Source organism: Eulemur rufifrons, chromosome 12, assembly GCF_041146395.1.
Source record: "Eulemur rufifrons isolate Redbay chromosome 12, OSU_ERuf_1, whole genome shotgun sequence".
In the NCBI taxonomy this organism is placed as follows: domain Eukaryota; kingdom Metazoa; phylum Chordata; class Mammalia; order Primates; family Lemuridae; genus Eulemur; species Eulemur rufifrons.
Window position 1 is genome coordinate 11757276 of NC_090994.1, and position 23263 is coordinate 11780538.

Sequence of the window (23263 nt, forward strand, 5' to 3'; positions counted from 1 at the left end):
AGGCCCAGAGAGTTTCGCTAAGTTTCTTTTTTAGCATATGCAGTAGGTATTATAGCTGGGTCTGAAACTAGTGCCCTTCTTAACCCCAAATCCCTCTCCCTTTCCTGCACCCTCTGGCTGCCACACCTCAGTACTCATGTGGGACAAGGAACACCTTTCCCTTCCATGCAGAGCCGAGACACCACTCTTACCAGTTGTTGCAATGCAGTCAAATCCCACAAAGGCATAAAAGCAAGTTGCGGCACCAGCCAGAGTTCCTGCAAACCCGTAAGGCATAAAGCCACCAGCCCCATAGATACTTGTCCCATTTTCAGAAGGCGGCTCTCTAAGGAAGAGAACAAAACATTGGAAAGTCATTTTCACAGAGAACCGTTCCTTCTGGTGATTTATCACGAACTATGTCCTTGGAAGGCTGTTGTATTCATCAGCCCTTTGAAGCTGATGTATATAAAACTAAAACCTTATTCTTTCACCCTGTCCTGGAGAATGTGGTGGTGCCCCTAACAGTGACCCTCTTGTGTCAAGAACACCCAATTAGAGCTTGATCGATAGCATGTGCAGACGGCCCACTCTGGCTGGAACCCACAGACTTCCAAACCTTTATGTTTGGAAGGAGCCCAGGAAGAAGGGTATTAGAATACAACAGCCCCTAAAACAAAGGTCTCAAAAGTAGAAAGTTTAAGAACCATGTTCTAGAGGAAAACTTTCACCTATGTGCTTTTAAAATGAAACATTAAAAAAAGATAGGAGGGGAAAAAACCCAAATAGGTTACCTGGCACTCGCTGATATATTTTTGAGAAACTCTTCACTGATTTTCCAGTTTGCCACATTGCCTTTCACAAACCCAGCAACCATAACAAAAAGGAGGACCAGGATATTAATAGCTGTGAAGATTTTATTCACCCAAGCAGATTCTTTTACTCCGAAAGATAAAAGACCTATGGAAAAAGAAAGGAAAGCCATTTTAATTTTTACCTAAGCTTTAGGAAAGGCAATGGCATTGTGAGGCAAATAGAGGGCTGTAGGATATTATTTCACCAGCATTCATTTATTAAACTCCCATCCATCCATTTCTGTTGCTAGTTTTTACTCATGAGTCACCTAATTGTGAAAAAATTTCTTCTGGAACACAACCAATTTGATTTCAGAAGGCAGATCATGCTCATAGAAGATACCCCACTTTGTAAGAAACACATAAATCTAGTAACTCTGGCCATTATTACCAATGATAGGTATATATAAAATAACAATTTTAATGAATTGCTATTCTAAAAAGCCATTTCGAATTTTATGGTTGTGAACTAAGTAAAAGCTCAAACATATGTCTGCCGTGTATTTACTGAATACATAAACAAAACTAATTCTTCCATTGTGCTAAAAAGTACTTTGTTAAATCTATTCTCATTTTAATAGCTTTCTTCACATTCTGATTATAAAACTAGTCAATTTCCTATTCAAGCAATTGGAAGATACAAAAAAATACAAAGAAGATAAAGATCTATAGTCTCTCCTCCAGAATTCTGCACACAAAAACACATACACACGTTTTCATGGGAGCCATTATATAACCTTATTTTTAACAACTGCATAATCTTCTACTATATTGAGGTACCATACTTTAATCCCTTATTTATAGAGAATTACATCACTCTTAGTCTCTTACAATTATAAACAGCACTGACATAATCACCCTTTTATAAATATCTTTCTATACTTTCTAATTATTTCTTTACAATAGTTTTCTGCACAGTAACATTGTATGAGAGGGTATGCACTTTTGTACAGGGCATTTGGTTCAGATTGTCAAAATATTCTCCAGAAAGTTTGGCTCTAATTTAAATTGCTTGTAGTTCTTTCTATTAGGGTATTCTGTTCATATTCAGAAGATTTATTTATACATTAATGCTATGAGCTCTCTATCTGTCATGTACAGCATGTATTTTTCCCAGTTTATCATTTGCTTTTAATGTGGATTATATATATGTAGGAAAGTTATTAGAATCGTCTATACATTTTTCTATAGTTTCTACCTTTAAAATGATTTTCCCTTAAACATTAACCTTTGTATTCTTCTAGTATTTTTATGATTATATTAATCATATTTATGTCTTTAATCCATGTGGTATAGGACATGAATTATGGACCTAAGAAAGTTTATCTTTTACCACTGGGGAAATGATTGTTATGAAAAGATTATGCCAAAGATTTACTTGCTTTTTCCCTACATCTATACCACCCACCATCAAATAAGCAGAAATTTCCAAACAGAGATGAAAGAAGTTGAATTTCATTCTTCCACCTGTATAATTTCCCAGAATCATATAATAATATAACTGTATTAATGACATACAGGAAAGTTGTATGGCCAGCACAATTCCTGACTGTGTCATTGTACATTAGGTTAGGAACCACTGTTACACACCTTGGGGAATAACAAAGCCACCGTCATATTTTATTTAGGTTTCCCAACATGTCACATGCATACACTTGCAGGTCTCATCTCCTACCAACAGTGACACACCAGAGAATATCTCATCTAAATACTGCATACACTTTCTGTGTATCTTTAAGAAAACGACAGCTTCAGGTGACAAGACATTTGGTATTACAATATAAATAGTGATTTATAATGGGGGTTTTGATCTTTGAAGATTCTCAGAACAAAGTTATACTGTAAGCTTAGTTTATATTAAAATGAAAAAAATGAAGATGAATGAACACAGGACAAATGACACAGGCCCTGGCCTAAGTCTTGCCATGGAATATAATGGCTCTAACCACGTCATAGTTACATGCTTTTCATCGTTTAGAGATTAAAGCTGAATATTTTCAGTTCATTGAAACCATCCCTAAACAAAATATGATGTAACTAATTTAACATTAGCTAGGCTGTTTAGAAACCAAAACAAACAAAAGTCTCTCATTTGTTGAAAAACAATGGGTGTAATTTTTGATGTTAGAAGCAAAATGTAAAATTTTAAAAAGTTTTAGAGCTAAAAATTTTGTTTGTGTTCTTATCACTATCCCTATAAAGACATTTAATGAACAACTAACTTTTTAAACGGTAAAGCTATTTTTAAAATTATATAATTTTGCAAGTAAACATTTCATTTTCATATCTTTCTGTCTCAGCTTTCTAATCCAGGGAGAAAAATAGAGATAAGTTTGGCCAGAAAAGCAAGGGGCAGATTGCCCAGGGTAAAGCAAGTAGGAAGTAGGAACAGACATGCATTTCACTCTCGATGCAATCTTTGATGGGTTTAAGCAGGACTACAGGTAAGAATGACAATCAAAATAGAAAATCTTCAAATAATTTAAAAAAATATAAAGAGACAGAGGGGATTAGCTATGCTCATAAAATAAAACTGGCTCTGTGAGTGCTTACTATGTACTAAACGAGAAGGCTGTACGAGGTACACACACACTGATAACCTCACCCTGTGGATGAGCAAACTGAGTAACGGAAAGATTACGTAAATTGTTCAGTGTTCCAAAGGCAGTAAGTAGCACAACAGGATTGAAAGCCTGGTTGCTCTGACTCTAATTCCTGTGCTTTTCTAAACCACAATGCTACAATACTGATGAAAACTGAAAAATTCCAGTGCCAAGTATGTTTGTGTACATAATGTCATCACTAAAAAAAAAATGACAGGAGATTTGAATATGCTTCCTTTTTAATCAGAAGCCTGCATTATATAGATGAAGGCATGACAGAAAAACAGAATTTTTTCTAGAAATACTACATCTGCAAATAACCTTAGCTGTATCTAACAAGATGAAACAATGTCAAGAACTTATAGTCTTTCTTATTGAAACTTCACTGTCATTCTTGCAAACCTGCAATTAGTATTATAAAATTAATGTCCTCCTCATGTCATTTAGAGCATGCCAGGTGCCATAGACTCAGAAGTGCTATATCTACCATTCTATATAATTTAGACTTATTTTTGAAACACAACTATCACACAAGATAAAATATGATCCCAGCCAGTGACAAACCCCACAGATGTCCAATAGTAACCTAAGTGTATAAATATGCTGACCTAGTCTTCAGAACTCAGGTTCTGAATTCAGAAGTATCCTATTTTCTTGCGACAAATAGTTTGGCTTATCATGAGCAGAAGCACAACTGAATTTTCTTACCTGCTAGAAGTAATATAAGGCACATAGCAAAAAAGTCTGGATATTCTGCAAGGCCGGTGTAATTCATTTTGAAGTATGTCTTCAAAAACTGCCCAATCTGTTTGCTAAGAAGTTCATCGAAGGTGCCACTCCATGCTCTTGCAACACTTGACGTGCCTTCCCAAAACACAGCACATGCAGAGAATAACACAAGGTCACTGGCAGTAAATTAACATAACACCATTTGTTACTCTATTCTAGGATAAGCATGAGATAGTTCTCACAGATTATTTTAATCACATATAAAATTATCTCGAGGCCGGGTGCAGTGGCTCACGCCTGTAATCCTAGCACTCTGGGAGGCTGAGACGGGAGGATTACCTGGGCTCAGAAGTTCAAGACCAGCCTGAGCAAGAGCGAGACCCCATCTCTACTAAAATTAGAAAAATTGGCTGGGCATTGTGGCAAGCACCTGTAGTCCCAGCTACTGGGGAGGTTGAGGCAGGAGGATCACTTGAAACCAGGAGTTTGAGGTTGCAGCGAGCTATGATGATGCCACTGCACACTACTTAGTGCAACAGAGCAAGACTCTGTCTCAAAAAATAAATAAATAAAATAATCTTGATAATTTATGGGAGTATACTGGTAATTATGTGGAATTGGTAACTTAATTTGCAATAAAGAATTATAATTTTTTTTTTTAAAACCAGGGGTGAGACACAACGGGATCAGGTGCTCCACTCGGGATCGTCCAGTAGCTGACGAATGCAGACCTGCAGCTGAGCACGAAGGCTCCTGGCCCTGCAGTGCTTTCTACCATTCCACACAATTTAGATGTATTTTGCAAACATACCTATGACGTAAGATAAAATGAGATTCCAGCCGGTGATGAAGGCCCACAGCTCTCCAACGGTGACGTAAGTGTACAAATACGCAGAGCCAGTCTTGGGAACTCGGGCCCCGAACTCGGCGTAGCACAGGCCGGCCATCACCGAGGCCAGGGCGGCGATGAGGAAGGAGACCACGATGCTGGGGCCGGAATCTGCTTTGGCGACCTCCCCAGCTAGGACGTAAACCCCCGCGCCGAGAGTGCTTCCGACCCCGAGGGCGATGAGGTCCATGGTGGACAAGCAGCGGCATAATTTAGTATCTTCTAGACTGTCCAGAGTGACGATCTTTCTCCGGATCAGACATCGGGCAAAAGTCACGGCTGCCCTGCAGGGAATCATTCTGCCGAGGGCAACCTGGGCACGACAAGGGAGGAGGTTAGAAGCTCACCTGGAATCATCACCCCTCCATTTAGGGACCCAGCTTCCAGGCAAAAATATAGCAGCTGTTATTTTATTTTATTTTTTCACTGGTTAATAGAGGTGTGACCCAGAGCAATCAGTAGGAGGGTTTAATCAGCCAAAGCTGCAAATTTCCTGTAGTTCACTCATATACTCCCCTTTATAAGGGACCACAACAAATGGCTTATGTGGCAAGCAAAGGCTAATTACAAAGATTTGCCATTTTTGTTCACTTACTACAATTTTTTAAAGATATGGTGATAGAAATATATTCCGAGAGATGGCTAATTTAGTCCTTGCTACAAGGAAGAGAGTGAATTGCCTCCTGTTTTGGGTTCCCTCTCTCTCTCTCTCTCTCACTCTCTCTTTTCTTTAATTATTCATTCAACTCAGATGTCTTAGGCCTTACTAAATGCCAGGGTCCTGCCAGAAATTTGTGTAGAATGGTTACATAGCTGTGGTCTCTAGCTTTATGGAACTTACAGTCTAGCTGTTGTCTAAAAACTGGTAAAAACAAGATAACTGTGTCTTCTACAGCTTTATCAAGTATGTGGGAGCTTCTCTATTTTCATTTTAAACAATTACCGTGAAGCAGATGTGAACATCTTAGAATTTTCAACAATCACCCCCCAAAACATGCTTAGATCGTAAACTGCTATTCAACCGTGCTTTACGTATGAATTTGTACCAAAATACACATGCTTATTATATTTATCTGAGATTTCTCAATAGATAAATAAATCCAAAGTCCATGCCAAGTATTATTATATGTTCTGTTTTTAATGGAATGAATAAAGTAGCCAAAAAGTCTCACTCCCCACCCCCAACCCCAGAGGCCCAAACAATCTAACACTGAGGAGAAAATCAGGTTATAAAAGAAGATATGGATTTTGGTAAGAAAAATTATATATACACATATTACAGTAAAAAAAGTTTAAAGCAAAATATACCAAAATATTAACAGTAATTATATTTGGGGTGGTGGGTTTTTATCTCTATGTATATCATATAATATGTATTATATTGCTAATACCTATTTTTAATTTATCTCCAATGAATACGTACAACTTATATGCAAAAAAACATAAAAATTAAAAAGGTCTACATGGCCTTGTCTACAGAAACATATAACTCAACAGACTAGGAAATAACTGAGGAACATTATTCACACATCAGTATAAATACAAGTTCTCAACAGTGAAAGCAGCTTAGTCAAAGAATATAAAGAAAAACATGAAGAAACATAAAAATGGGTAAAAAGTTCCCTGATGGTAACAATAAAGTTTTAAACATCTTCAATATTTTCCACATCGCCTGACGGAGTGATACAGTGTGGTTTGTTGAAAAATTTGCAAATACAAATGGCATCTCCAATTTTGCCAATATTCAGGCTTCCAGAATCAAACCTATCAAATAGATACTTCTATAAACCAAATGTGTATCGAATTTGAAATTGCTAACCCTTAAATAGCTATTTTTCATATAACATACCTAGAAGACAAGACAAGTAAGTGTTCTGCTTAAAAAGAATCAGTAAGTGAAAAGTAGAAGTCGTATAAAGGCCTTTTGGGGGTGCGGTGGGGGAGAGTATTTACTAAACGCTGAACTTTTGGAACATTTAAGTGTTTTTATGCAAACAGAGATGCACAAAGGTCAAGAATGAGGGACCACTGCCAACTGACAAGTGCTCAGAAACGAAGACCCACTGAATGTCACTAATGATTTAAGATCCCCTGAATATGATATGTATTATACTGCTAATACCTATTAGCAGCATATATATGCAGCTTTAGGAATACAACTGATGGACAAAATGAGGCATACCCGTTTGTCATTTCACTAAATAAAAAAACTAAATAAAACATGATGGGAGTACTTGATTAACCTCAGCTTTTATGAGTAAAGACACAAATTCTGCAACCATTGAATATTTAAAGACAAAGTATCTGGAAGGAAGTAAGGAAAACGAAGAAGAGATGGGAGTGATAAGATTGTGGGTGAGCTTTTATTTTTTTTAAATCCTTTTTTCTGGTGTTATGGTCACAATGTTGTTTATGAAATTTCTAAAGAAAAAATAATGCAAGCCAACCATAAACAAACCTTCTTTGAAAACGTTAACAGTAAAAACTGTTTATTATTAAGTTACTCAGAATGAATAAATTAGTGACGGTCATCTCTTCAATATCAAATTGAGTTGAATTCACTCCAGATTACACAGGAAGCAGGACTGCTAATAGAAATGTATAGCAATAATCAGGTAAAATCTGATTTCTACTGCTTCTTTCCTATTGAGATGGAAAGTATTTTATGTGCAGTTAGTTTTTCTATGTTGCTCTGGGGAAATAAGACCAAGATGCCATTTGTCAAGCACTCATTTGCTTTTGAGTAATAGAAAAGCATACGTCAGAAACTTCTCAGAACTGACTGGTTGCTCAATGTCCTTTGCAAACAATTTCAGCTACGCACAGCCTGGTTAAAATACTGATTGCAAAAGCCACAACAAAACTACTTTTGTAGAAATATATAATGGGATGGGAGAAAAGATTGTGAAAACATACCGGGCCAATTTAATGAGTCATTATTAAACAAACACTTATTGAGTCCTAGCAGGTGTATCACATAGTAGATAAAGAAAAAAGATAATCTGGTGCTTTTGTAAAATACGTTTTTGTGGAGACACACTGATAGATGACCAGAGTGTGGCCACAAGGGCATGAGAAAAGAATATTTGGGTCCTATGTTAGTGACATAATTTGATATTTCTGTATTTTTTAAGTTTTATAACTTTCTCCTTAAAAATTTTTAAAATGGTAAGTTCCTTATGTGAAATGTTACGACAACCCTACTGTCATTTTTACAGGGCACTTTGTTAAAAAGGAAGAAACCCTCACAGGATTCACAACAAATACATACACAGAGATAATGCGCAGGGATTTTGAAGGCGATTGATCCTATTGATCTGCAGGGCACAGACTTTGTTTTTCCAGGAGCAGACCATGGATTTGCTCCATCACACCACTGTGGGGTGTTGCTACTGTGACCGAGGATTCGTAATTAATCTGAAACCTACATCCACGTAGTCAACGACCACGATCCAGACTTGCAGAAGAGGCCCATGCAAAGCTCAGACCCACGTCCTTGGCCTTAAAATATAAACAGTCTCATCAGCATCTCTATGAGGCCACAGATGAATCTGAGGATACCAGAAATAGGTATGTGTCTTTCTTCAATCAACAATTATTTTATTAATTGCTAAGACAATGGCCTCTCTTGAAGAAGAAGAAACATATGCACCTCTTAGCTTAGAGCTGAAAATATAATGAGCCAAAGGAGAGCTGGAAGGGATTAACAATATGCTCTGAAAAGTCTCTGAATGACTTTAATGAGCCGAATGATACATGTGGGTCTTTTTCATCCCCAAACCCTGCCGGAACCTCAATCTTAAATGTAACAGTTTCTAGGCACCTGATTCTTTGATGGGGCCCAATTAATTCTTGCCAAAAAGCTGAATTCCTTCCTCGGCAACTTGGAATGCCCTCCCTTCTAAAACTTCTTCCATCCCATCATCAATGTGCCAGCAGAGAACTTTTAGGTCTAGTAAATTCCTAGCCCTGATGCTGTGACAACACCATAGAGCAGGCTTCCTTTCAAACCACCCACAGCAAGCTTTCAAAATCTGCTAATCGCAGTCAAAAGTCGACCCTAGATTTTCACCGTAGTTCAAAAGTTTGATGTGGCATTTAGTCACACAGAAATAAATTCCCTCCTCCCCTAAGGAAAGGCTGAAATTTCAAACTTAATCCCCTGTATCAGTGTCACAGGCCTTGACAGTAAATCTTACGGGAGAAACTAGCTGCGGCAGGCCAGCGGGACGGGCATTCCGGCAAACCCTCAACAAATTAGCTTGTCCAAATTATAATCAATTTTTTCCTTTCTCATTGCAGTTGCTAGTTTCATGATGAGACGTCTGTACTTTCTGTGTTTGGACTGATGGGAAAAGAAATAATTAAACCATATAGAACAAAGATCTTTGCTCCACTGGATTTTTTTCTAGACTTTGATTTTGCAATCCCTGAACCGAATTATATTTCTACAACTTTAAAGTTCCAATACAAATTTTCAAATTATATTGTAGGTTAAATAATTTAGTAAATGGGAAAAAAAAGACATAGACATAATAGCACGGAATTGTTGACGTTTCTCTCATTCTTCCTTTTACTCAAAGAGATTAATTTCTCAAAAAAATTCATCAAAAGTATAACGAAAGGATAAAAGACAGTCAGAAATGGCAATAGTTCAGGCTTGATTTTCAAAAAAAAAAAAAAAAACAAAAAACCAGAAACAAATAACAGCAAACATTTGCATCCAAATCTAAAACCTTAACTGTTCTGGAAAATAAGAACACTTTTTCATATACATTTCACTTATATTTGATCCAAAACTTATCTTTTCTCCAAATCAAACTTGTCCTTCCTTCAAAGTTTTGTCCAGGTTGGCAAATGCAAATGTAGATATAAATAAAAATTAAACACATAATTGAGCCCATTACGAAGTTAAAACCATTGGAGTAATAACATTTATATTTTCTCCCTTTCTATACCAAATCACTATTGCCATGAAGTTAGACTAAAAACATATTATTTCAAAATTTCTGATATAGAATCCAGACATAGGCAAACATTTTTCCTATTTGTTTTTTCTCAATAAATAAACAGCCGATAGAGTATTCTGGAAAGTTTGTAAAGGCAACTGGTACTTCAAAACATGTGAATCCATTTGACCTGAGTAAAAGCAAGAATACAGCAGCAGGAAGGCACATCTAGAGTTGTCTCGTTCAAATAGACACAGAACAATAGAAACAAAATTAAGTGGCCAACTTCTGTTTTTAGACTTGGGGAAGAAGAAAAAATTGAAAATGAAAAAAAGCAAAGCCCACGGTGCCTTGGTAACCAGAGTCTCTGCGCAGTCAACACCCTGCTTGCCCGGCCAGAGCTCAGTGGCAGGCTTGGGCACCAGGCAGGCGCCCATGCCCGTAAGGTCTTCAGCAAACTCTGGCTACTACAGCACTCCGGATGCCAGCGGGCACAGCCCGTTCCCTCTCCCCGAGCTCCTAGGGCCAGTGACTTCTAGATGCCATTGCAAAACACCAGGAGACACCCTTTCCAAAGCTACTTCGCCTTGCTGGGGATCCCTGCCACTGCCACCTGCCCTCCCCAACAGCACTGTCTTCCCACCCCCAAGCCACAGGTAACTGGACCAGAGACAGACGCCCGACTCAGGGTTAAATATTCAAAGGCTGGGTACACTCAGTTAGAGATTCCTGAAACTCCAAATAACACAATGGCTGAATCACTCACAACATCCGGTGCTCAGGCTGAAGTCACACAGACTGGGGGCCCGTTTGACACGGTGCAGAGACCAAGAGGCTGGTGGCGGTAACCAGACCACAGCCATTCAGCAGAGGGCAGAGGTGAAAGATACTGCTGCCCCAGCAAGGAGACGTGGTGGGGAAAGGGGGCACGGGCCACCTTTCCCCTTCCCCCAGGCCCTGCCCACTCCCCACGTGCAGTGTGTGCGATCCCCCTGCACTATTTCCACACACCTGCTGTGGCTTCAGCGACCTGCACTTGTTTCTGTTTCCTGAAACCAGAGCTCCTGATAAAGGTCAAGACGTACCGGGAGGGCCTGCTCCTCTTGGCTCTGCTCTCACTTTCAACTCTTCCAAATGCACCTTCTGCTATTTCTGCCACATTTCCTGGTAATTCCTCTTCTTTCTAAAAGCAGGTGTCCTGGTGGAATGACTTGAATTCATTTTTCCAATAGGGTACTTAAAGAGTTTAACATACATCAGGCCTGCCCTTTACCCACAGACATATATACCCTCTACTTGATCGAAGGCAGAGAAAAATCTTTTCTTCTTAGACGTCCATACAACCAATCTAGATGCTTGGCAACACCATTTCTCCAAACGCCCACTATTGCAATGAGGAACATCCTACACCGAGTCAAGGTCCCAGGGATAATAAACAAGGGTTCTATATAGTACTTCCTAAAGATGTTAGAACATTGTCTTTCACCAATGAACTGCAGCAGTAAACTAGGAGTAGAGCAATTATTCACCTAAAGGCGGGAAAGATACAGAAGGAAGCACTGGGAATATTTTCTCCACTAGAGAAGGTTTTTAAGTTTCTGGAATCAGAGAAGAGAAGTCTCTCAATACCTGTGCCTTAAGACTTTAATGTTAATGGGATATTTTTTGTTAAAAAAATGTAAAATTCTTATAAGTACTTCCACTATTTTATTAGTTCAACAAATACTTCAGGGCACTCTACTAGGCACTAAGACCATAAATAATTCCTCCTCTCATGGCATTTGCAGTTGTTTGGGTGACAACCATTGTAATATCAGAGAGCAAATGCTTGTGCATAAGGAAAGTGGGGGGGGGCACAACAGGGGGTCCTAACAGACTTCGACTGGGGTTCAGGTCATTAGAGAAAGCTATATTTAATCTGAGAAATAAAGGATGAGTTGGATTTAGCCATCTGTGCAATGGGAAGGAGGGTGGGAGAGGGGTGGTGGGAATTCTGTGTTCCGAGCACAGCAAACAGCAAGTGAAAAGAACAGAAAGTAGTTCGACACACGTAGGGTTTAGGGATGGGGGAAAATTCGGAGTAAGCAGGGGGGTCCCCAGGCAGTGCAAAGAGCTTGAACTTTACCCTGAGGGCAGTGGGGAATCACAGAGGACTTCAAGCCAGATACGGAATTTGAGAAATATCATTATGATCGTATTGTAGGGGAGGGATAAGGAAGATCAAGACTGGAGTTAAGGCGAAAGGTACACAGGCTACTGGAATAATCGAGGCACGAGGGACTGTGACCTGCTCTGGGTAAGGAGAAACAGAGGGACTGCAGAGCTGAGCTTCTCTTGGTCAAGAAGGAGGCCGGGGTGGGACGGGGCAGAAGGGGTTATGCGCTGGCTGGTAGACTGTTGAGCTCTTATTCTATTGAAAGCTCCAATTCTAACTTTACATGGCGTATAGTTTACAGAAAACAATACAAGGGAATGAACAAGTTATGTCAGACTGACTTCAGTATAACTTTGTGCAAGGAGGATTCTGTTTTGTCTTTCATTTTATCATTTAAAACTTATACTCCCATTCTAAAAATAAAAAAAACAAACACACAGTAACTTTAAATATATGCCTCTAGAATATAGTAGAAATTTCCACGTCTAATTCTTTGAGCCATCAGAAAACTAAACCGTAATATTTGGCATGACGTTTTCATGGAACTAGGTATTTTATAATAAATGAGCGGGTTTTCTAGATTACTGATGTTTAAACCTCTAAGTCTTTGACACTGTCGATCAAATCTTGCCACAACTCAATGGTCTTCCTGTAAATGCTGCTGAGTTTTATGGTGACTGTTTGCTTGGGCAATAGGTGTCCACACTGCTCATCTTTACAAGAGGGTGACTCATTCAATATTACTTTTCAAAGTAGCTGTTTAAAAAGATGAACACAACCGTTTGAAAAAACAAACCACTCAATATTACCTTACTTCCACTTCTAATCCACTGTCCACACAAATTAGAGCCAACTCCAGGATGCCAAGGAAATCCAGAAGACCTGGATGAAACCATGTTCCTGTTGCCTTTTTAAATAGGCTGTGCTCGGGAAACAAGCTTTACTTGTTTCTGGGTTAGTAGCTGAATTTCAGATTAAAGATGCTAGAAGTATGTGCATGGACTAGGAGGAGGAGGAGAGTAGAAGAAAGCACTTTTTGTCTGAAGGCAAAGAACTGAGGAATACTTTAGAACACTCTGGTTTCCTTTAATCATTTTCCTTCCAAACGGAGCTGAAGTACTCCTTTCAATCCACCACCCTGCACCCACCACCCCCCAAAAACTACCTAATTTAATTAATTGTTAGAATTCAGCCACTTTTGTTTCAATGCTAGGCAAAATTCCTTCCGTCAAACCGCAGCAGAAAAGGAATTTAACAAGAATTCACATTCGTTTTTAGTTCAAGAAATTTAGAGGGATACTGAGTTATGGTTTAGCTGCACTTCTTGAAAAACGGTCACTTTTGAAACTATATTTTCAGTTTTGAAAAGCATGTTCTGATTTGGTTCTTCTTAAAATACAGAAACAGTGTAACAACCAGAGATTTTATCATTAGTTTTTTGGCATATTGTTGAAACACTGCCATTGGCTGAGAGATGTTTGCAAGTTCATATTGGCTTCAAAGAAATCTGAATAGAACATTGCTATTGTGTGCTTAGAGAAAGCCATTAAAAGGGTGCCAGTGTTCCATCACTACGATTCAAAGCCTCTAAAATTTATATCTAGAATTTGCAAACAAGAACAATTTTCAAAATTAAAACAACTTGAAACGATGAGGTCCTTGAAACTGAAGTCTGACATTCTTGTCACATTTCTATTCTGCTTATTAATATGCCATAACCATAAACAATTTCTCCAGTTAATTTTTCATCAGACTCTGTCTTAATTTTTATAATATTATTGCATTGACTGAATTCAACCTATCAGCTGCTCCTCAAACTTTCAGGGTCACTAAAAGATCAAACCTTAGAAACTTCAAAAAAGAAAAAGAAAGAGAAATCAGCCTAAATACAATTTCTAAACCAAATTCCAGCGAGCAAGAGAATACAGGTAGAGGGAGACAAGTAAACTGACCATTGCCACACAGTTTGGGTAGGAAGAGGCCAGGGCACACTGGGACACCCAGGAGGGGCGCCCTGCTCAGGCTGGGACTGGGTTGGAGTCAGGAGGGAAGTTGGGGAAGCCACGGCTAATCTGATTCTTCATCCACTTTTCCACTCCAGAATTCATTTTTTTTTTTTTTTTGAGACAGAGTCTCACTCTGTTGCCCAGGCTAGAGTGAGTGCCGTGGCGTCAGCCTAGCTCACAGCAACCTCAAACTCCTGAGCTCAAGCGATCCTCCTGTCTCAGCCTCCCGAGTAGCTGGGACTACAGGCATGCGCCACCATGCCCGGCTAGTTTTTTCTACATATATTTAGCTGTCTATATAATTTCTTTCTGTTTTTGGTAGAGATGGGGTCTCGCTCTTGCTCAGGCTGGTCTCGAACTCCTGAGCTCAAACGATCCGCCCACCTCGGCCTCCCAGAGTGCTAGGATTACAGGCGTGAGCCACCGCGCCCGGCCCAGAATTCATTTTTTAAAAAAGGCTCAGTACTGTGTAGCTAGTCATTAGAGCAAAGAATATAAATAATAAAACCAACTTAGCATTTTTCTAGTAACTAAACAATATCCATAATCCTTAACATTCATTTCAAAATTTTGACAACTTATATAAGCCACTTCTTAAAATCAATTAAAAGTTCAAATTTTCCTCTTTGGTACTTTATTTGAAACAATCTCTTTCTTGGAAAAAGATCCTGAATTTTTATATAAATATTTAATAGCAACTATAGTTATTTTCCTAATAAATAGTAACAAAAAAGTCCTTAAAATAATCATATTAACCTGTAAAATCCTAATCAGAAGCTCCTAGAAACATTTATTTTGATTTTTAATTTTGAATAGCAATAGCTTAAGTTACTATAAAATTTAAAATTCAAAATAACTCATACTATAAAAACTACATCAATCAGAACTTTAAAGTATTTAAATAACACGTGAAGAGTAGCTTCTACAAAGAATACAATTTATAGTAACAAAAAGCATTGGAAGCCCTGCAATTTCAACAGAAATTTTAAGAAACACACACACACACACACAAACACATCTACTACTCATGGAGTTTCTCAAACTTCTTTTTAAAAACATCCATTTTCAATCTTTTGTTAGCCAAAAATAAAACATAAACTATAACTTAGAGTTCTCTCCTCTAAAACCTTTATAATGGCCCTGCATTACCATATGGCAATGGTACACTTGTAGTTTTCAAATAAGCAGAGTGTAAGAAGAAAGATATCTAGCTCCCTTCGTCCCCATCTAGCTGCTTCTTTAATCTGACCTTCGGGATATTCAGCACTAAGATGCAGACAGGGAAATGTCCCGTCTTAGGCTCTGAGTTCCAGCTATGTCCAGGAAACCAGCACTGTTATTTCCCATCCCTGACTGTCCATCATGTTTGGGAGGGGAAGCAACTATATGAAACCATGCTGTGTAGAGATTTGCAAATGAATTATTTTGGTCAAACAGTTTAATTTCCATAATTTTAAATATGATTAGAAAATAGTTATAAATATCAGCATACTTTAAAGTAACAGAATTATGAAATATAAAGAAGGGGGTTTCACTGTTAATGCTTTGACCCTATTTACTCATGCTTGTATCTAATCTGCGTCCTGCCCAGGCTTCCAACAACTCCAACACTTTGCCTGGGTTTCAAAACCATCCTTCTGTGATCTTGCCTCAGTGTACCGTCCTAGCTCTCCATTTTGCTATGCTCCACACGAAGACTGCAGTCCCATCTGTCCACCTATTGCCCTTAGAACATTTGCCTTCCTGCCCACACAAAGGGGAAAAGATGTGCTGACCTGTGTGTTTCCGGCTGTCCCCTTGCCCTCTGCCCCTTGCCCTCTGCCTCCATTCTGGCACCCTGGCCTTCCGGGCCACTGCACAGAGATAGCAAGAAGGTTCTTTCTGGCCTTCGCTGTCAGCTTCTGAGCTTTCCTTCTGACCCAAAGAAGAAAAAGGAGGGGAAAACACTTAGAAAAATCAAAGCCAAGAAGCCAGGCTGATTTATATAATCAGGGCCAGGAGGCAGCCTGATGAAGTAGCATCTTCAGAAGATCCACCTGGGACGAGAAGAGGGAGGATGGGAAAGGTGATTTCGGGACGTGCTAGTGGGGAATGCTAATCGGATCTCCTTCAAGAGACATAAGAGAAGGTTGAAATTCCTTTTAAATGTACTTTTGGCAGCTGCTCCATGCTTCTTTGAATGTGCCCCCTGAAGAGACCAACTACAGGGTACTTGGGTAGGACGAACACTTTCCATATACCCTCTGGCTCCGTCTTACACCAGTGAAGGTGAAACTGCTTGTCTGGTGCAAAACGGAATGTACACATGTGCACACACCATCACTTCTAAACAGGATTTATTCAGCTTAACCTAAACGACTGGCAGTTAATCCCTAAAACCAAGCTTGATAGAACGCATCAGCTAGGGACAGCTGGGAGGACATCAGGACAAGGAAGAGAAAGTTGCACCAAAGATGTGAAGTCAAGGACAATTATTGCAACTGCAGCAAAGTGTGAAGACAAATGCCACCGAGCAGAGTGCAACAGATTGTCTAAATAGTTCCGCAAAGATTTTTAAATATATTCAGTTGTTTAACAATCCCCCAGTGACATTTAATTTTAAGGTCTTTTTAATGCTCTTTATTTTTCAGTATAAAGTACATGCAAATATATTTTATAAATCTTCACATCACATTTGAGTGGATGCTTCTCTAAGGGACCCTAGAAAAAATCAGTCCCCATCTCATTTTCCCTGCAGAATCCCTTTGTCCCTAACAGGTCGCTGTAGGGGCAAGGACAGTCCTAAGTTTCAAGGCATCCTGTTCTCTCCTTGTGCAGCTCTCACTGCTAGAAGCCCTTTTACTTCATAAAGCTCTCCTATAACTAATCTACACATTAGTCTAACTCAGTCTAACTCTGCCCTAAGAACAAAGAAAGAAAAATGTCCTCATTCAAATAATTCCAGGTGGCCACCATCCCAAGACTTCTCTGCCCTCATTTAAATACACTGGTTGAAAGCATAATGACCACACTTTGAAAAACATTAACTTAAAACATAACACTCCCAAGAAGATGAGAGGTTCCAGATGTGGTCAGCACACACAGGGTCTAATTTGCTTATGATATATTAATACCTCCAGTCTACAGACTTCCATTCTTTTTGCTTTGTTTTTAAAAACCACCTTAAATTGCCTGAACATGGCGTACAAAGCTCTGCTGATCTGCTCTTGGATACCTCCTCAGCCCTTCTTCTGTTTCCTCCTCCTGCCCTTTAGAGCTATGCTGGGCTCCCTTTTAACTTACTGCCTCAGGGCTTTCTGCAGTTGTTTCTTCTTCCTGGAAAGTTACTCCTCCTCTTTGCCGGACAGTTTGCCAATCACCCGCGACACTCTCCCCCAAGCTAAATTAGGTCAACCTATTACTTGCTCTCACAGCACTCTGTACTTTTATGTCACGTTCCTTTACCATATTATAGTCAACTAGTTGGATGAACGTATATGTTACTCCATGTTATGGGCTGAATTGTGTCTCCCCCAAAAGATATGTTGAAGTCCTAACATCTGCTACCTTATTTGGAAATCAGAGTGTATGCAGGTGTTATCAAGTTAAGATGAGGTCATTTGAGGGGGCCCTAATCCAATATGATGGGTGTCCTTATACGGAGAGGAAAATGCCATGTGACACACAGGAAGAATGCCACGTGATGACAGAGGCAGAAATTAGAGTGACGCAGCTGCAAGCCAAGGAAAACCAAAAACTGACTGCCACCACCAGAAGCTAGCAGGAGCAAGACAGGGCTGGCTCTCCCCTACAGGTTTCAGCAGAGCATAGCCCAGCTCCACCTTCTTGATTTTAGACTTGAAGTTTCCAGAACTGTGAAACAATATATTTCTGTTAAAAGCTACCCAGTTTGTCGTACTTTTAAATGACAACCCTAGGAAATTAATATACTGCTTTAGACTATAAGTTTCTTAAAATCAAGGTCTATATTTTATTCATTTGTTGCATCTGTCTTCCCAGTGATTTATAGAGAGGAGTACAAGAAACATTCGCTCAATGAATGAGTGAGTGAATGAATGATTCATACTCGGTTTGTAGTCAACTAAAACCCTCATGTCTTTTTTTCTCAAAGATATCCATATACAGTGATCTCCTTGATTTCATTTTGTTTCACTGATAATTGTAAAACCTAAATCCAGCATTTTAAGTTTTATATTATTTGGGATCGTGTTGTAATCCAAGTCCATGAATCAAAGTGTTAGGTGCCCTACTTATCTGTGTGTCACTGCTGATTTGATAAACAGGTCTTCTATCTTAATCCAAATAAATGATAAAAAATGTTAAACCTGACAGAGCCAAGGGCAGAGTACCATGGCATGGCACCAAGGATGTCCCTTCAAGTTGGTATCGACCCATTCATTAATCAACACTCTGGGTACACATCGTGCAACTGCCAGCTAGAAATCCACGTCTCTCCAGCTTACCCCATGGTTAACATATACTGTGTTAAGTGCTTTGCTGAAATCTGAATATGTTATATTTAAACTTCCCAAATTCTCCAGTCTAATAACCATGTAGAAAGAGAGCAGGCAGTTTGTCAAGCATAACTTGTTCTTGGTGAACTCAAGATGCCTTTTGGAGGTCAGTTACTTCTTTTCCAACTACATACCACACATTGCTGGAATGTTCCTAGTGCATAGTGTCCACTTCCCTGACCTGTGGTTTCCAGAATCTACATTGATCACTAGTTCGAGAATAAGGGTAACCGTCTCTCTCCTTTCTTCTGCTGCCCTTTGTACGTCACGGCACCTCCAAGATTACAGATGGTCACTCCACGCACATATCTACGAATTCTTTTAATACCACGAGATGTAATTTATCCAGGCCTGAAACTGTAAAATGGTTTAAAACATCTAGGTTCTCTCTCACCAACATGGGCTTCAGGTTCCCTTCCAGCCATTTGTCTGTCCTTCTAGTCAGGTGGCCATTCTTCTCGTAAAGATAAGAGCAAAATAGAGATTCAGCAGCTCTGCCTTCTCTCGGTCCCCTGTTGCTACCGTTCCAGGTTCCCCACTCCTCTTTCACCTTCTTGATTCGATCTTTCATGGAGCTTCAGATCAAACATTTCTTTGCTATTTTTCACACATTCATATGAGTTGCTTTATTCTTCCATCTTTTAAATCTGAACCGCTAAAATGGGATTCCTGTGTCAGCCACCACGAATCCTTCTGGCATCTGCTTCTCTTGTTCCTCACGCTGAGCATTCATTTTCAGATGAGGATTTGGACTGAATTTGTCTTTTCTTCTGTCCAAACAGTATTACCTCCTTGGGTTATAGTCAATGGAGCTACATTCACATTTTCTGAGTGTTTAGAAATCTGCTTTTTAACAATCTAGGGTACACAGATCGAGTCCACTAGCTAGTCCTTAGGGAATGTCCTAAGGTATAAGCAAATTATTCATGCCCCTGTCATCAAAAGGCAAACATTTCATGACTATTACCAAAAAGTATAGCTCGTGCAAATTTTTTGAACCTCCCGAACTCTCACAACTCAGCCTCCCTATTTCATTTATCTCATGTCAACAAAGACCAAGTTTGTTTAAGAATCTTTCACAGGAAGGTTTCAAACAATCCTGCTTGCAGGAATGTCCTTATTCGTAAGCAGCAAAACAACGTTTCATCATCTAGGGCACCAACACCACCAAGTTGCTTAATATATCCGGAGTGCAAACTCATACACAGCCAATCACTAATGAGGCACGCAGAAAGCTACCACGATAATGTAAAGGCAAACAGCTCCTGTCAAATTAAAACCCCAGCAAACAAATCCTTGCTACTTATCACCTGCACGTACCTCCCTTGGGACCTGCTACTCCTACAGTTCACACGTCTAAACACCTATCTGTAGAGTGTCCTTTTCCAGGACATCTTTCTTTGCACGCAAAGATACTGTGTTAAGAAGTGAAAAGGAAGTGCAACAAATACAAATAATTACAACTATGAATTCTGGCCACTTTCTTGTTTTATATTCTAGAGCTCGTTTTTTATTATATATAGTTAAGGTACACAACATGGTGTTTCAATAAACTTACACATACTGAAAAGGTTACTACAGTCAAGAATATTAGCATATCCATCAGATCCCAGTTACCTTCCCTTTGTAAAAAGACTGCTAAACACTTTATTTTTTTTCAAGTAGAGAAATACTCATAATGAAAAATCTCTTTTAATGAGGGGGGTCAAGAGCCTAGCACATCTAAGATGCCGAGCGAAGGGCATTATTCAACTTAAAAAGCCAAGGCAAACTTCTCTGGGGGGCTGAAAGGATAATTTTAACAAAGCAAGTGTAGAGAATGGGGGGAGATGGAGAGAACATGAGAAAAGTATGTGGGAAAATGGTTCCGTGTTAGATCACAACTTTCTTTAGATGCAGAGATAGCGCTGAGCTCTGAATCACCCCTGACTCTTGCCCTAATCAATAATTTTCAGTAATTTTTCCACTTCCAAAAGTTAAAGTGCCATCATTATAAACAGCAAGTAGGCGCAGAGGAATGTGGTGAGAGTCAAATGAGATATACCTGTACTGCAGAGCAGGTACCCAGTGGACAGTAGTGGTTGTTGTTAATTATTATAATATATATAAACCAAAGACATGTGCTTGAAAAATAATCTATGTATAAAAGCCACTTACTTCTATTTAAAAAGATTACAGATACATGGAAATTAAAATTTAGAATGAAACAGATTGCCAGTAACTGATGAAGGAGAAAACTGAATCACAATAAAATACGATTGACCTACTTTTCAGTTAAAATCAGAGAGGATCAGATTGGACTTTTTAAAAGTCCAGTTACATATATTATTACTGAGATACAGCAAATCAAAAGAACCTGGAAATGGGCCAGGCACAATGGCTCACGTCTGTAATACCAGCACTTTGGGAGGCTGAGGTAGGAGGATTGCTTAAGGTCAGGAGTTTGAGACTAGCCTGGGCAACATACCAAGACCCCATCTCTACAAAAAATAGAAAAATTAGCCAGGCATGGTGGCATGCACCTGTAGTCCCAGCTACTCAGGAGGCTGAGGCAGGAGGATAGCCTGAGTCCAGGAGTTTGAGGATGGAGTAAGCCATGGTCATGCCACTGTGCTCTAGCTGGGGCAATAGGGTAAGACTCTGTCTCAAAAAAAAAAAAAAAAAAATATATATATATATATATATATAAAATCTGGAAATGTTGCAAGTAGATAAAGAATAACCAGGCAAATAATAACAAATAAAGAAAAAACAACCAGGCAAATACTAACAATAAATAAACAGAGAAAGAAAAGCCAGGCGAATGCATAAAAAAGGAGGCAGAGATAGTTATGATAATATGATACAATAGACTTTAAAGCTAAATGCCTAATAATTAGGGCCATTACACAATAAGAATAGATTCAACTTATTAGGGAGGAATTATTCTAAATTTTATGTGCTAATAAAATATCTTCAAAATACATGAAGCAAAAACTGAGAGAACTGCAGAGACAAACTGACAAATGCCTGCCCATTGTGACAGACTTCAACTCATCTCCCTCAATTATTGATGTTAAAAATACAAAAAAATCATCAATGCTATAGATGATTTGAACAGCACAATTAAAACTTAACTCACTTACACACATAATTAGAATCTACCATGTATATTAATCACTGTTCTGGGAGCACGGAACAAAACCAAGTTCTTTCCCTCATGGAAATTACATCCCAGATGTGTAGACAAACAAATACACAATAAACAGATAAATAAATGTATGGTACTAACATACACAGAACCCTGCGTCCAGCAATTACAGTTCTTCAAGCCCATGAGAAACACACAAAAATTGATATAATTTTAGGCCACAAAGCAAATTTCAAAGGGCAGTACGTTTTACACAAATCTAACCACAATGCAAATTGGTCAGTTAGATCAATCATGACTCCATGTTAAAACCCAAACATTTGGAAGCTTATGAATATACTTAAGAAGTTCAGAGTAACTTTTCTAGCTTTCACAGAATTACAGGTTTTCAAAAATCTCCCAGGCTTTTAAATGTTCCACTTTTACGCAAAAAGAACTACATGTTATATTAATAGAAGCTACCCTAGCACATATACCCTGCAAATTTTAATACCTTCATCCCAGAACTTGTCAGTCCACTCTAGTCTTTTTTTTTTTACACTGTTCACAATTAAAAAAAAAAAAAAGGGGGTCTATATTGAAAACATAAATCTCTTTTTATCTATCTTCATTTCTACTTTTACTACTACGAAGTCCCCTGCATGCACTAGGATTAGGTTCAAGTGTCAGTGACAGAAAACCCCAGACAACAGTGGTGTGAACCAAAGTATGGCCTGGAATACTTTCCTCATTTTGCCTAAGAGGTTGTGTTGCCGCAGCCACTACAGTCATTAAGGGCACGGTCTCAGTAATACTCTGCAGCCTCAGTTAAAAGAACTTTCCAAACACAGTATCTTTAAGCGTGGCCACTAGGTAGTAGCTCCCTGAAGCTGCTTGACAGAAAACTTTAAACAGGGAAATGAAAGCATTAAGAAACTTGCTTCCACATTTGGGTTTGATTTCTTCCTTTTACAACTGGCCGTATGCTGGCAATGCATCCTTCTGGGCATGGACACAGGGGCTGGGTTTCCTTCAAGGAGTCTCCCCTTGGGACTTCCTCCTTAGCCAAGCACACGCCAGCACCCTTGCTGATGACGCACTTGCCGCCAGAAGGCTGCAGACAGGCCATAGCCCAGTGCCGTGTCTGTGAAGAACCCCTTTCTGGGGTTGCTGGCTCCCCTCTGGGCTGGGTCCTGCCATGCTGTCCTCACAGTGTGGTCTGCTCCAGCAAGAGGATTCCAGGGGTATTTGGTAGACGCCAGGTAGAGATCAGTGTGGCTGAAACAGCAGAACTCTTTCAGAGTAACTCCTTAACCAATAAGTGTATACAAACTAACAGGACAGAAACAGGGCACCTAGAACTAAATATGAAGGAACTGTCAGAATCCTGCCAAATTAACACACTGACTGCCACGATAGAAAAAAAAAATTTTTCCCTCTGGGGCCATGGTGTTTTAGTATGTATGTGGGAAAAAC

At 39.1% G+C, this 23263-nt stretch overlaps 1 protein-coding gene across 1 annotated transcript in view; it reads right to left on the reverse strand.

Moving 5' to 3' along the window:
• SLC7A2 (solute carrier family 7 member 2) overlaps positions 1-23263 on the reverse strand; it is a 58012-nt gene that overhangs the window by 13241 nt on the left and 21508 nt on the right. Inside the window, exons 2-5 of the mRNA XM_069484914.1 lie at positions 4977-5367; positions 4145-4300; positions 774-939; positions 192-325 (exon numbers count right to left, since the gene is read on the reverse strand). Of these exons, the coding sequence (XP_069341015.1) occupies positions 192-325; positions 774-939; positions 4145-4300; positions 4977-5352 (832 nt within the window). The 5' untranslated portion in view covers positions 5353-5367. The remainder of the gene's footprint in view (positions 1-191; positions 326-773; positions 940-4144; positions 4301-4976; positions 5368-23263) is intronic.